This window comes from Phascolarctos cinereus, unplaced genomic scaffold (assembly GCF_003287225.1).
Source record: "Phascolarctos cinereus isolate Bilbo 61053 unplaced genomic scaffold, phaCin_HiC Scaffold_726;HRSCAF=1367, whole genome shotgun sequence".
NCBI lineage: Eukaryota > Metazoa > Chordata > Mammalia > Diprotodontia > Phascolarctidae > Phascolarctos > Phascolarctos cinereus.
Genome location: NW_027556098.1, coordinates 314,884,018 through 314,896,289, shown reverse-complemented (window position 1 = coordinate 314,896,289; position 12,272 = coordinate 314,884,018). Strand labels below are relative to the sequence as shown.

The 12,272-nt window shown below is 40.0% G+C and overlaps 1 protein-coding gene across 2 annotated transcripts in view; it reads right to left on the bottom strand.

The window, feature by feature from the left end:
* The window catches only part of PPME1 (protein phosphatase methylesterase 1), a 67,674-nt gene that overhangs the window by 3,693 nt on the left and 51,709 nt on the right, over positions 1 to 12,272 (bottom strand). Inside the window, exons 12-13 of one of the 2 annotated variants that reach the window (XM_020989584.2) lie at positions 7,892 to 7,956; positions 934 to 1,001 (exon numbers count right to left, since the gene is read on the bottom strand). In XM_020989584.2, the coding sequence (XP_020845243.1) occupies positions 934 to 1,001; positions 7,892 to 7,956 (133 nt within the window). The remainder of the gene's footprint in view (positions 1 to 933; positions 1,002 to 7,891; positions 7,957 to 12,272) is intronic. The other variant, XM_020989585.2, reaches the window with a different exon arrangement.

Below are 12,272 nucleotides of genomic sequence, written 5' to 3'. Positions count from 1 at the left end.
AACACAAGTAGGCATGCTCTTAAGGAACAACAACAGCAACAGCTAGAAATGCTGAACCTGACACCATGTGCAAGTATCCAGGCAATAAACATGAATCTATTTACCTTTCATGTTTTCAGTCTTTGCTAACTGCCAAGGCTATTTCTATTTGGAAGAGAGGTACAGCTCCCACACAGTTCCCCTGCTGCTCTTTCTGCCTTCCATCATTCCCCTCAGTTTGCCAAGAGTCAGACTCAGAAGCACAGGCACTCATAGTCAGAGAGGGCTCAGAGGCCAGCTGGACCAACCTTGTCTGGACGCAGAGTCTGTTTCCTCTGTAATATACCTAACAAGTATTCACTGGGCCTTACATCAAGAGGGTACCAGTGGAGATTTGTGTCTGTCTACCAACTGTCCCATAACACATGACCAGCTCATTTTCTCTTCTACTACAGCATGTAATTCCTTTATATTTTTCCTTCCTGTTCTTCAGAATTCCTCATTGGTTACAGCCTACTCTCACCGACCATGCGCCTTCTCATTGCCATCTGTTTAATACCCATCCTCATTCTTGTTATATTCCATGTTTTGCTGCCATACTGCAAAGCTGGTAGAATGCTGATATTAAAAAGATGGGCCTTGGCTTTCATAGGAAGCTTGGGGACATTAATAAGCTCTGAAATTTATTAAGGGCAATTCTTCTCACTCTCTTCTTCCTACTGAACTCTGTTCAAACCCCTCAATTCAACTAGTTATTAACACAAACATTATTAATAAATTTTCTGTCTTGTCTTCATTTTTTAAGAAAAGCACTATTCCTGGATTGTTATTAACTGTTAGAAGTGAGAAATATTTGAAGAATGAGATTTCTCCAAGAAAGAAGAAGCAATTGCTCTAAGGGGGTAACTGAGGCCTGAGGAGATGTTAGTGCTAAGTCTGGCCCATCTGTCTTACCACTGAAATCCACCAATGGGCTCTGTAAACCTGTGACGAATCAAGAAAGTTGCAACAGCTTCGGCTACCTGGAAAAGGGAGAGAGACAGATCATTGGAAAAACTCAGATTAATCAAGACACTTGGCTCAAAGAACTGGAGGCTCTAAGCCTTTCTCTGCTAGAATGCAAGATCAAATATTGGGTGAAATGCAGATACGCAGAGAAATCAGGGCCTTTTTCACCTAAGAAGCTCTAAGTTATGTAGGACTCAGTGTACCTGAGCTAACATGAGCTCTCTCAAATGGGCTGCAGAGAACATAAGCTGAGAACATGATAGGAGTGACTTGTATGAGCATACTACATGTCATCTGTTACTGAGGAAGCATAGGCAAAAACTAAAAATTATCTGGCTCACAGATCTAGATCTGGAAGCAACCTCAAAATCCATCTAATCCAATCTCCTCATTTAAAAGATGAGGAAACTGAGTGTTCAGGCGGTTAAATGATTTTTTTAAGTCACACAGTTACCCTGACTCTAGCAATCTTTCCACTGTACCACACAGACTCCCTTTCAACAGTATGCACTGCAGCTAGCTCATTTTACAATAGAGAAAAGTGTAGCCCAGAGAGGTTAAGTGATTTGACTGAGGTCAAAAAAACAAGCATGTTACAGGTGCCAGGACTTGAACCTCCTACTTATGGCTCCAAGAGGGGTTATTCTTTATATACAATATGTACTTTCACATCAACTTTTAAGTATAAACTATTCCAAATCTGTCCCAAAGCCCACTCTAATCTTATTCCCCACTTACCCATATCTCATCTCTCTCTATTTTCCACAAAAACTCTGTATTACAAAAATACAACAAACACTGGAAAAAATGACCATGAATATATATGTTTGGGCAATCATTAACCGTTAACCTAGAGCAGGGTCTCGAGGGACAGATACTGCAACCCATAAAAGAGATAAGTATACAAAATGGCCATCATTCCTACAGGGCCTCCTTTACTTCCACAGGGATATCAGGAGGGCAGAGTAGCAAAAAAGGGGCAGAGTGCTAATAGCTACATAGTTTTTTTTTGATATCTAAAAGCATTAATCTGACTGGCACTACAAATATGAGCTCTTTTCCAGTGACCAGCGAATGGATTCACCACTGGAAGAATTGAACCACATCCCCATCCACATCTCCCTGTCATAAAGGAAGAGTAGGTCCTTGGAGGAAAATAAAGGAGTTGCCACCACAGTTTGCTTCACTGTGCGCACAAATGCAATAAGAAACATTTCATGGAACACTTGGTCATGTTGCCTTTTGGTGTTTATGATGAGTGGAGGGGACAACCATGAAGACAGTGACAACTTATGTCATCATCTGTTGCAAAGATGAAAAAAAGAAATTCTATAAGATATTACCAAGTCCTCCAAAGTGAAACACATACCTTTAACACACGTACTTAGAGACAGCTACAAACGTGAGAATTGGGGCGGGGGTAAGGACAGCAATAAATACATTGGAAAATATGGAGACAGAGAATGATAAGTACAGAGAATTCTATTCTTGGACCCACAAGACTGGGTTTTGACTCATGTGACAGTGAGTCACTGAACCGGACTCAGCTTCACTTTCCTCACCTGTAAAATGGGGAGAATATCCACCTAAAATAGCCCCATACTACTCTCTGATATGTGTAGGTGTGTGCTCATCTCAAGGGATGAGGACTGGACCTGTCAGTTTGTGGATGCAGGGACCTGCTGGTCATTCCTCAGCAACTCTGCACCTTCTGGTCTGTGGGAAACACTGAGAGCACTGAAAGGAGAACTGACTTGCCCACAGCCACAGAACCAGGAAGGGTCAGAGGCAGGACTTGAACCTAGGGCTTCCAGAATTTACAGCTAGCTTTCTGTCTACTATACTTTGTTTCTTCTCTTTAAGATCTATAAATGTCTATCTATATTTGTGTGTGTTAGTAGAGAGATTCCCACACTGACGAAATCATACCCTTCCTATGCAAATATACATATTTATACACACACACACACACCCCCCTGCATTATCTATGAAAAAACCTAATGACTATCAAAGTAAACCAAAGATGTTTGAGTCATTTCGCATTTAGCTGTCTATGTCACTGACAAGTCAACACCAAATTAGAAGAAACCATAAAGATGAAAAGACATTGTTGATAGCTACAATAGCTCTATTATGACCTACTGATTCTGAAAAAAAGGGAGAATGGATAAAAGTAAAGACACTGACTTTGGTTACCACATTTCTCTAAGTTTAACTACTATAAAATAGCTGCCACAACAGTAGAGGCCAAAAGAACCCAGAAATAACTCCACCAGAAAACATATGCTTTCCTTATTCAGTGGAGAAAAATGACAGCCACAAGCAACACTGGTTTAGAGTAAGCTGATTTAAAAAAAAAATTAGGATCATGGTAAATCAGTTCACAAAATAGAGAAAAACTGCAGAGGAAGAAAATACATGTATGTATGTGGAAAGCTTGGCATGAGCCCCAACTAACACAGATCATCTCAAGAGTATTTATAGGTAAAACCAAAACACAGACAACAAATAAACAGAAATGGAATAGATCTGCTATCTTTTCTACAGTAAACTCTTTTCATTACCAATTACCACCACTCAATTGGACTCAATATACAGTATTTTATAAAAAGAAATGGAAATTGCAGAGAAGAGTAAGAAGTTGGGCTGGATAAGATCAAATATATACGGAAGAAATCTATGCACCAGGGATTGATTTCCAAGATATCTTAGAGGGAAGATTATAAAAGAATGGGAAAAAAAAAACACACCCAAACCACAGATAGTGACTAAAGCAACTGTCAACCTATATGTTTACTCTCCCATTACTAAAGTCTTTATGAGAATAATACACACACACACACACAGTGGGCATCCTTAATTCACAATTAACTTGGAGGTATGGATAATATGAAATATTATTAAAAATATTATTTTTAAAAAAGCATCTGACTCCATAGAACGAAGTGTTGCCACATAGGCTTTCCATAAAATAAGCCTTTCCCATAAAATAAGCTTTCATACATGCAGTTAAGATCATATTGTATAAGTCATTGATAAATGTAATCACAGACACTGCTCAAATGATCCTCTCATGAACAGTATCAACCTAAGCAAAAAACAGGAAGAAGGACAGTCATTAAGTATTCACTAGTGTCATAGATGTCTGAATCCCAAATGGAAGAATCCCTTTAGAGGGTGAAGTTCCTCAGATGCTCCTATTTGTAGATATTATGATGCTATTGGCATCAAACCCTAGAACAGCCGAGGGCCACTTCAACGAAATCCACAGACACTAAAGAATAAACAAGCCACACAGGAAACACCAAATGGAGACAGATTACACAAAGCTCCTGTACCTTCCTCTTTCCACTCCCACCCACTGCCTCCAGCCTTTTTGGTCCTTACCTTTAATTTCACTGGCAGAGAGAATTCCCATATGAAAATCTCCTTATACTAATGCAGATAAACAACTTGTCTATAACTTATAGATTTAGGGAAGCATCTGGAGCACTGAGAGATTAAGTGTTTTCTTCTGGCTTTCCTCTTACCTGTCTGACCACTCCTTTTCAGTTTCCTTTCTTGCATTTTCTTCCAGCTCATGCCCACTAACTGCGTGTCCTTCAAGGCTCTGTCCTGGGTCCTTGTCTCTTTCCTTTAACTGTCTTGCTTGGTGATATTGTCAGCTCCCATGGTCTCAATTACCATCTCTATCCAGCTGATTCCCTGATCTATATATCCAGTCTTAGCCTCTATGCTGAGCTACAGCCCTATGTCACCAACTGCCTTTTGGAAATTTTGAACTTATAGGTAGTTCAAATTCAATATGCTGAAAACAGAACTCAGTATCTTTCTCTCAAAATTCTCCCTGCTTCCCCCCTCCTTTTTTACTCACTCTTGAGGGTAGCATCACCCTCCCAGTCACCTAGACTACTATAATCCTCAACTCCTTTTACATATCCCAATCTGTTGTCAAATCTTGTTGTGATCTTCACTACACCTATCGTAGAAGTACCTTTGTCTAATTCATATAGCCACAACCCTGCTATACAGTCCTCTCACCTGGACCATTGCAACAGTCTTCTAGTTGGTCACTCTGCTCTTCCTAAAGTGCAGCTCTGACCATGTCACCCTACTCTTCCCCTTTAGTAAACTCCAGTGATCCCCCATTAACTCAAGTATCAATTATAAAATCCTATGTTTGGCATTTAGAATCCTTCATAACTTGGCCCTTATCTTTCCAGTCTTCTAACAAGTACTCCCTTAAATAAAATCCACGAACCACTTCCTTGCAGAGGGCACTACCTCCTACTGCACCTTTTCTCTGGTTGTTCCTCATGCCAGATATGTTTCCTCTTCACCTCCTCCTCTTGGCCTCCTTGGTTTCCTTCAAGACTGGGGTCAAATCTCATCCTCTACAAGAGATCTTTCCTACCTTGCCCCCCCCTTCCCTGCTGGTCTCCTCTCCCTATGTTTTCATTCAAGATTACCTTCCATTTACATAGTAGGTATAATTATTTGTGTTTTGTTCTTCAAATGTATGTGAATTCCTTCAGGACAGGGATGTGCTTTTGCTTTTCCTTGTATTCCTAATACTCAGCACAGTACCTGACACATAATGAACACTTAAAAAATGCTTGTTAACTGATGGGACTGCCTTGATCACAGTGACACAGCTAGTGTGAATCAGAAGCAAGTCTTGAATCTTTATCTTCTTGATTTCAAAGCCAGCCTCTATCTATTGTGCCATAATGCATTTGAAAATGTACATTTTAAAAATTATGTCATGCAGCTGAAAAGACAGCCTATTATGTTATTCCATAACTACATCTATCTTGGACATGCACCACAGATGGACAATATGTCAAGTCCAGAATTGAAAGGGAAGAGGAAAGCAGTTTGGAGTGTATTCTAAATCATGGAACACTAACATTTCAGAACTAACGTTTTTGGTGACCAGGAGGGCAATGGAAAATGACACATGGTAGGTCTAAGTGGGCTACAGCATATTATCAATGACGAATTACACATTGAAAGTGTGTGTGTGGCAGAGGGGAGGGGGCGGCGGAGCATTTATTACACACATACTATGTCCCAGGTACTATGCTAAGCACTTTACCATCTCACTTGATTGGATCAGTGGTCTAAAGCATATCATTAAGGATATGTATGACTGGAGAAGTAGGTAGGCTGATTATCTAGCAAGAGTTAGTGATACCAGATGTGGACAACTTGAGTACTATACTAATTAGCATCTATGAAATACCAAAAGACCCAAAGGACTGCTCCCTCCTTGAGGAATTTATAGAAGTACAAGAGTTGTTACTCCTTCATTTTCAAGAGAATTAATGACACCATGGTGATGTCTTGACATGTGCATTAATTGGATTTAAGTAAGGCAGAGTTGCACAAAGTCATAGCTGAAGTCCAGTGGCAAGACAAAAGTCAGGATGACTAGTGATGAGTTACAGTGGTATCTTTGATGTCTGATCAAGCTCTAAACACCCCATAGCACCTGCTTCAACAAATTATTCCCAACAAATATATGCCCATTCCACCAGGGGAAGTCTTCACATGTTTGGGGTAGACATCCTCCTAACTCACCGAAAGGTCTGAAGTCTACTGGCAGCCCTCAACATGGTTTAGCCCATCTGTCAAGATGGGTTTTACTGGGAAGTGGCTGCTGAACATGCTATAGCTTCTTGGAGCCACAGTTAACAGTTGGGTGTGGTGGGCACAAAAGGTGGATAAGCAGCTTGAAAAGGGTTCAGCAAGTCCTCACACCAGAGGTGCTAGTCCTTCTTGATCTCCCCAAGACCAAACAGTAGGACAGGATGAAATGGCGTAGATGGGTTGTAACCTGTTCCAATAGAGGGAGTACTTCTATTGGTCAGAACATGGATCCATGGAAATATAAAAGCAGCAGTGAGAAACAATATTAATATCTTAGCTTTAAAACAGACTAAAGTGAAAAGAAAAGAAATAGTACCCAGAATGTGGGATGCCCTGGTCAGACCCCATGTGTAGTATTGTGTCCAGTTCTATGCAGCACATGTTACGAAGGCCATCTGAAAAATTGGAGTGCATCCAGAAGTGAGAGAGTAGAGTGGTAAGGGAATCTGATACTATGTCATGTGAGGATCAGCTTAGGGAACTGGGGATCCTTATAATCAGGAGAAGATAAGACTTGGAAAGGACATGATAAACTTTATTCAAATATCAAAAGGGATGCCCCAGAGGGCAGAAATGGCCAGGCTAGTGGTGAGGAAGTTATAGAGAGGCAGATTTTGGCTGACTAGAACTTCCTAATAATCACAGCTGTCCTATAACAGAATGCGCTGCCTTGAGAAGAAGTTCCACTACTAAACAAGTTCAAGAAAAGGCTTAATGAACTCTAAAATAAGATGTTTTAGAAGCATTCTTATGCTTATTCCCATGTGGTGCCTAACAGAACTCCCTGGCTTCAGACAGAAGCAAACACTAACCAGACACTGATTAAAGCTGTGATGCTGAGAGATATCAATATCCATAGCTGAACCTCTTACGGCTACTATCCTGTATTTTCTTCTAAACCACCTAAGATCTGGGTCCTTGAAGTCCTTAGGATCCAAAGAAGTCCTAAGTGTATCTCAGTCTGCCTGAGTCTCTGAGCAGCTACAATCAACTGGTTTTGCTTCCTAGAGCAATCTGGTTTCATACTACTAGCGAACTGATTTGAGGAGCTGAAACAGTAGGTGCTGGAATCCCTGAAGTGGTTTTCTGTCTTTAACTCTGGAGGCAAGAATAGGTTTAACTGCACTTCAAGAACCAGGTGGCCCTGGCCCCTCCAAGTCCCAAATCTCCTTTATCCATGACATCTCACTCCCAAGGCATTCTAAGTCTAAAATGAGTAAATTCAAGGAGCAAGCTGTTGATTCACTCTCACCTTGTCAGGAGCATCTTCATGAACTGCATGGCCACACTGAGGAAGTACCTGCATCTGAAACTTTCCTGAAGAAAAATAAAATCAGTATTATCTCAGTTATGTCTTCTCCCTGCCCACCCACTTTCCTTCTTTCCACTGCCTTTGAAGCACCTTCTTCTAGCACGGCAGGCCATTTCAACAGCTTCCTTGTTCCCCTTTACTTTGTGTCCTAGTCATGAGGCCTATGATTACTGTAAACATAGCAAAGCCATCACCCTATTTTAGTTTTTATTAACAAACACTATTATAGTGTTTTAAGGTTTACAAAATGCTTTTCTCACAACACTCTGTGAAGCAGGTAGTTGAAGCTAAGAGTGGTTAAATGATTTGCCCTGGGTCAAATAACTGGTAAGTAATAGAGCTCAGGTCTCTCATGACTCCAAAGCTATTGCTCTTTCCACTACATCATGCTGCCTCTAAAGTTGTCAAAGGATTTTTCAAAATACACCAGAGAATGGTAAAAGTACTAGATTCAATCAGACAATCTGGGTTTGAATCATTTAATTCATGGAACACTAGCACTTCAGAACTAAAGTTTTTGGTGACTAGGAGAGCAATGGAAAGTGACACATGGTAGGTCTAAGTGGGCTATAGCATATTATCAATGATGAATTGCACATTGAAAGTGTGTGTGTGGCAGGAGGGAGGGAGCAGCGGGGGGGATACTTTAATAATTTATCCTAGGTCCTCTTTTTCTTATCTCTCTATATCCTTCTCTTAGTGTTTTCATCAGTTCTCATGGGTTCAATGGTCATTTCTAGACAGATAATTCCAAAATCTTTATATCTAGTTTTATCCTCTTAAAATCAACTACAGCTGCATTGTAGACAACTCCATGGAGATGCTGTATAGGTTTCTCAAATTCACCATGTTCAAAAGAGAATTCATGTTTTCTCCCTCAATGCATTCCTCTTCTAACTTTCTTCTTTCTGGTGAAGACAATATGCTTTCTTGCCATCCAGTTTTGCAACCTTGTCATTCTCCATCCTTCTCTTTACCTCATCTACTTCCACAACACATCTCATATCCAATTCCTTCTTTCAGTCCTACAAGTCATGAACCTGGTTTAGGCCCTCATAGCCTTTTGCCTAGACTAATGCAATACTCTCTTTTAACTAAAATATTGGCCTCCAATCTCTCCCCTCTCCACAGTATCCAAAAAATTAATTTTCCTTTCATGTCACTCCTCTGCTGAAGAAGCTTCAGTGGAGGTGGAGCTAGGCGGAGCAGTAGATAGAGCATCAGTTCTGGAGTCAGGTGGATCCGAGTTCAAATACAGCCTCAGACACTAGCTCTGTGACCAGGGTCACAGGGCAAGTCACTTAATCCCAACTGCCTCCAAAATAAAACAAAAGAAAAAGAAAACAAGAAGCTTCAGTGGTTCTTTATTGCTTCTAGAATACAAAATCCAAGGTGTAATATTTTAAGTTGTTCACAATCTATCCACAGACTACCCTTTTAGACTGATTTCACATTTACCCATCTTCATGTATTCCATACTCCTCCCAGAGTTGTTATCCCTAAACTCAGCATGCCACTACATACCTTTGCACAGGCTGTCCCTTGTAACTACAGTCTATAACTTCTTTATCTCTGCTTCTTAGAATCCTTAGCTTCCCTGAAGGGTAATTTTAGGTGTCATCTCCTACAGGAAGTGTTTCCTGATTCCTTTAGCTCTAGTCCCCTCTCCTACTTCATTATTTCACTTATCTTTATAAAAGTTATCCCTCAAAATTGGAACACTAACGCACTGTTGGTGGAGCTTTGAACTAATCCAACCATTCTGGAGAGTAATTTGGAACTATGCCCAAAGGGCTATAAAAATGTGTATACTCTTTGACCCAGCAATAGCACTTCTAGGGCTGTATCCCAAAGAGATCATTAAATTGGGAAAATGACCCACATGTGCAAAACTATTTATAGCAGCTCTTTTTGTGGTAGCAAAGAATTGCAAATTAAGGGGATGCCCATCAAATGGGGAATGGCTGAACAAGTTATGGTATATGAATGTAATGGAATACTATTGTACTATGTACTATAAGAAATGATGAGCAAGCAGACTCCAGAGAAACCTGGAAAGACTTATATGATCTCATGCTGAGTGAAGTGAACAGAACCAGAGAAGTGAGAAGAACCAGAAGAACACTGTACACAGTAATAGCCACATTGTGCGATGACTAATTTTCATAAACTTGCCTCTTTTCAGCAATGCAAGGATCTAAGACAACTCCAAAAGACTCATGATGGAAAATGCCATCCACATCCAAATAAAGAACTATGGAGTCTGAATGTAGAGTGAAGCATAACATTTGTACCTCTTTTTTTCCTTTTGGTTGCTTTGTTTTGTTTCTTCTTTCCCGTAGTTCCTCCCATTGGTTCTAATACTTCTTTACAACATGACTAATGTGAAAATATGTTTAATATGAATGTCTATGTACAGCCTATATCAGATTGCACACCATCTTGGGGAGGGGGGAGGAGAGAAAGGGAGAGAAAATTGAAAACTGAAAAGCTTATGGAAGCGAATGATGAAAACAAAATTAATTAATTAAAAAAAATTTTTTTTTTGAAAAAGAGCACTGAAGAGGTCCCAAGTGGAAAAAATTTAAGAAGCCTGTAGAGGGAGATCTGGAATATGGTATAACCTTCAGGCAAGACAGTCTTGCTACAGAACAGTGCTGTATCTTTCTAGATGTCTAACTGATAATAACATTTTTGCTTAGAATACTCAATCATATCTAATAAAATCTATACACCAGAATAAAAAAAAAGTTGTCCCTCCCTACCCCACCACAGACTGTTAGTTTCTTGAGGGCAGAAACTGCCTTGCGCAAAGCTGGTATTTGATGAATTGGAAATGGTGACTTGATCAGTATGTTGTAGAGGGGATTCTTATTCAGGTTCAGGTTACTAGATGGTCTCTAGTACAACACTTGAGATTCTATGATTTTGTAAAAAACATACAGACCCATTGTCTAAACCTGGCTTTGGCTTGGATAATCTTTCTGCAGTATAGGAACTGAATTGGAACCAGGGAGAAGAGGGGTGAGGTGGGAGCAAAAGTTCAGATTTGGCTCTTGAGATCTGATAAACAGCTGAGATGAACAAAGAGATTGCACAGATGTATCCAAAAGAACAAGCTGTGCCATCTGGGAAGGGTGCATGCTATCAAGGGAATCAACTATGACCCAGGTGTTCTTTTGTGTCAAAAACTGCTGTGGCCCCAGAGGCTAGCATGTTTCTACCTCCACATGAACACACAAAGGAAAGAAAAAGGAGAGACTGAATGAGTTGATGGATAAAAATGACCCAGGGCCAGCTGTTCATCTTCATTGCCTTATATTATTTCCTTTCAGTTAAACTGTAATGAACCTCCAAAATCTCGCTATGAAGCTGACACTGCCCCGATAACAACACATCTTGTGCTCTTTGCAGAATGGGAGCCCAGGACTAGATAGAGAAACTTGCTATGGAATGGTAGGAAAAAACTCTGACAAGAGTTTATAAAGGCTATACTGGGGAAAAGGGGAGATCAATGAAATGACAGAGACATGGCTCCAGGTAGATGGGATGATAATAGTTGATGGCAGGGAAAAGGCAGAGCAGCTTTGGCTTTTTCTGTCAAGAACATTGATTTATGGACTGGTAATGACAGAACAAACATAGATGGTAGGGAGCTAATATTCAAGTTAACTAGGGAGCTGGTGAAAAAGCACCTGGCTGTCCTTGATGGGTTCAAATAAAATGGCCCACATTATACTGGAAAAAAAAATCAGCTGGCTTTTAGATACTGAAAAGCTGGTACAAATGACCACTATGCCAGTACTGACAATATCTAAAAGATCATGGAGGGTAAAAATGTTCTGGTTTTCAAAAAAGAAGAAAATGGAACCTGCCAATCATAAACATGTGAGTTTGACTTCAAATCCCAGCAAAATTCTAGAATGTATTACTAGAGAACTAGTTAGTGAACGTCTCTAAGAGGAAGTGGTGATCACAAAGAGCCAACATGAGTTCACCAAGAACAGTGGTAGGGGCAAACTAAGCTTATTTCCTTTTTTGCAGGGTTACTAAAATACAAGAATGCTATAGATATATTTTACCCATATCTTGATAAAATATCCAATAAAGTATATCAGGCTATTCTTGTGGAAAACTTGGAAAGATGTGGCGTAAACAATTGTACAATTAGATAAATTCTAACTAGCGGAATGACTGGTCCCAAAGAATGGTCATTAACAGTCTACATTAATTAGGAAAGACATTTCCAGTGGAGTGCCCTGGAATCTCTGTATGACCTAGTGTTATTTAACATTTTTATGAGTGACCTGGGTGCTAATGT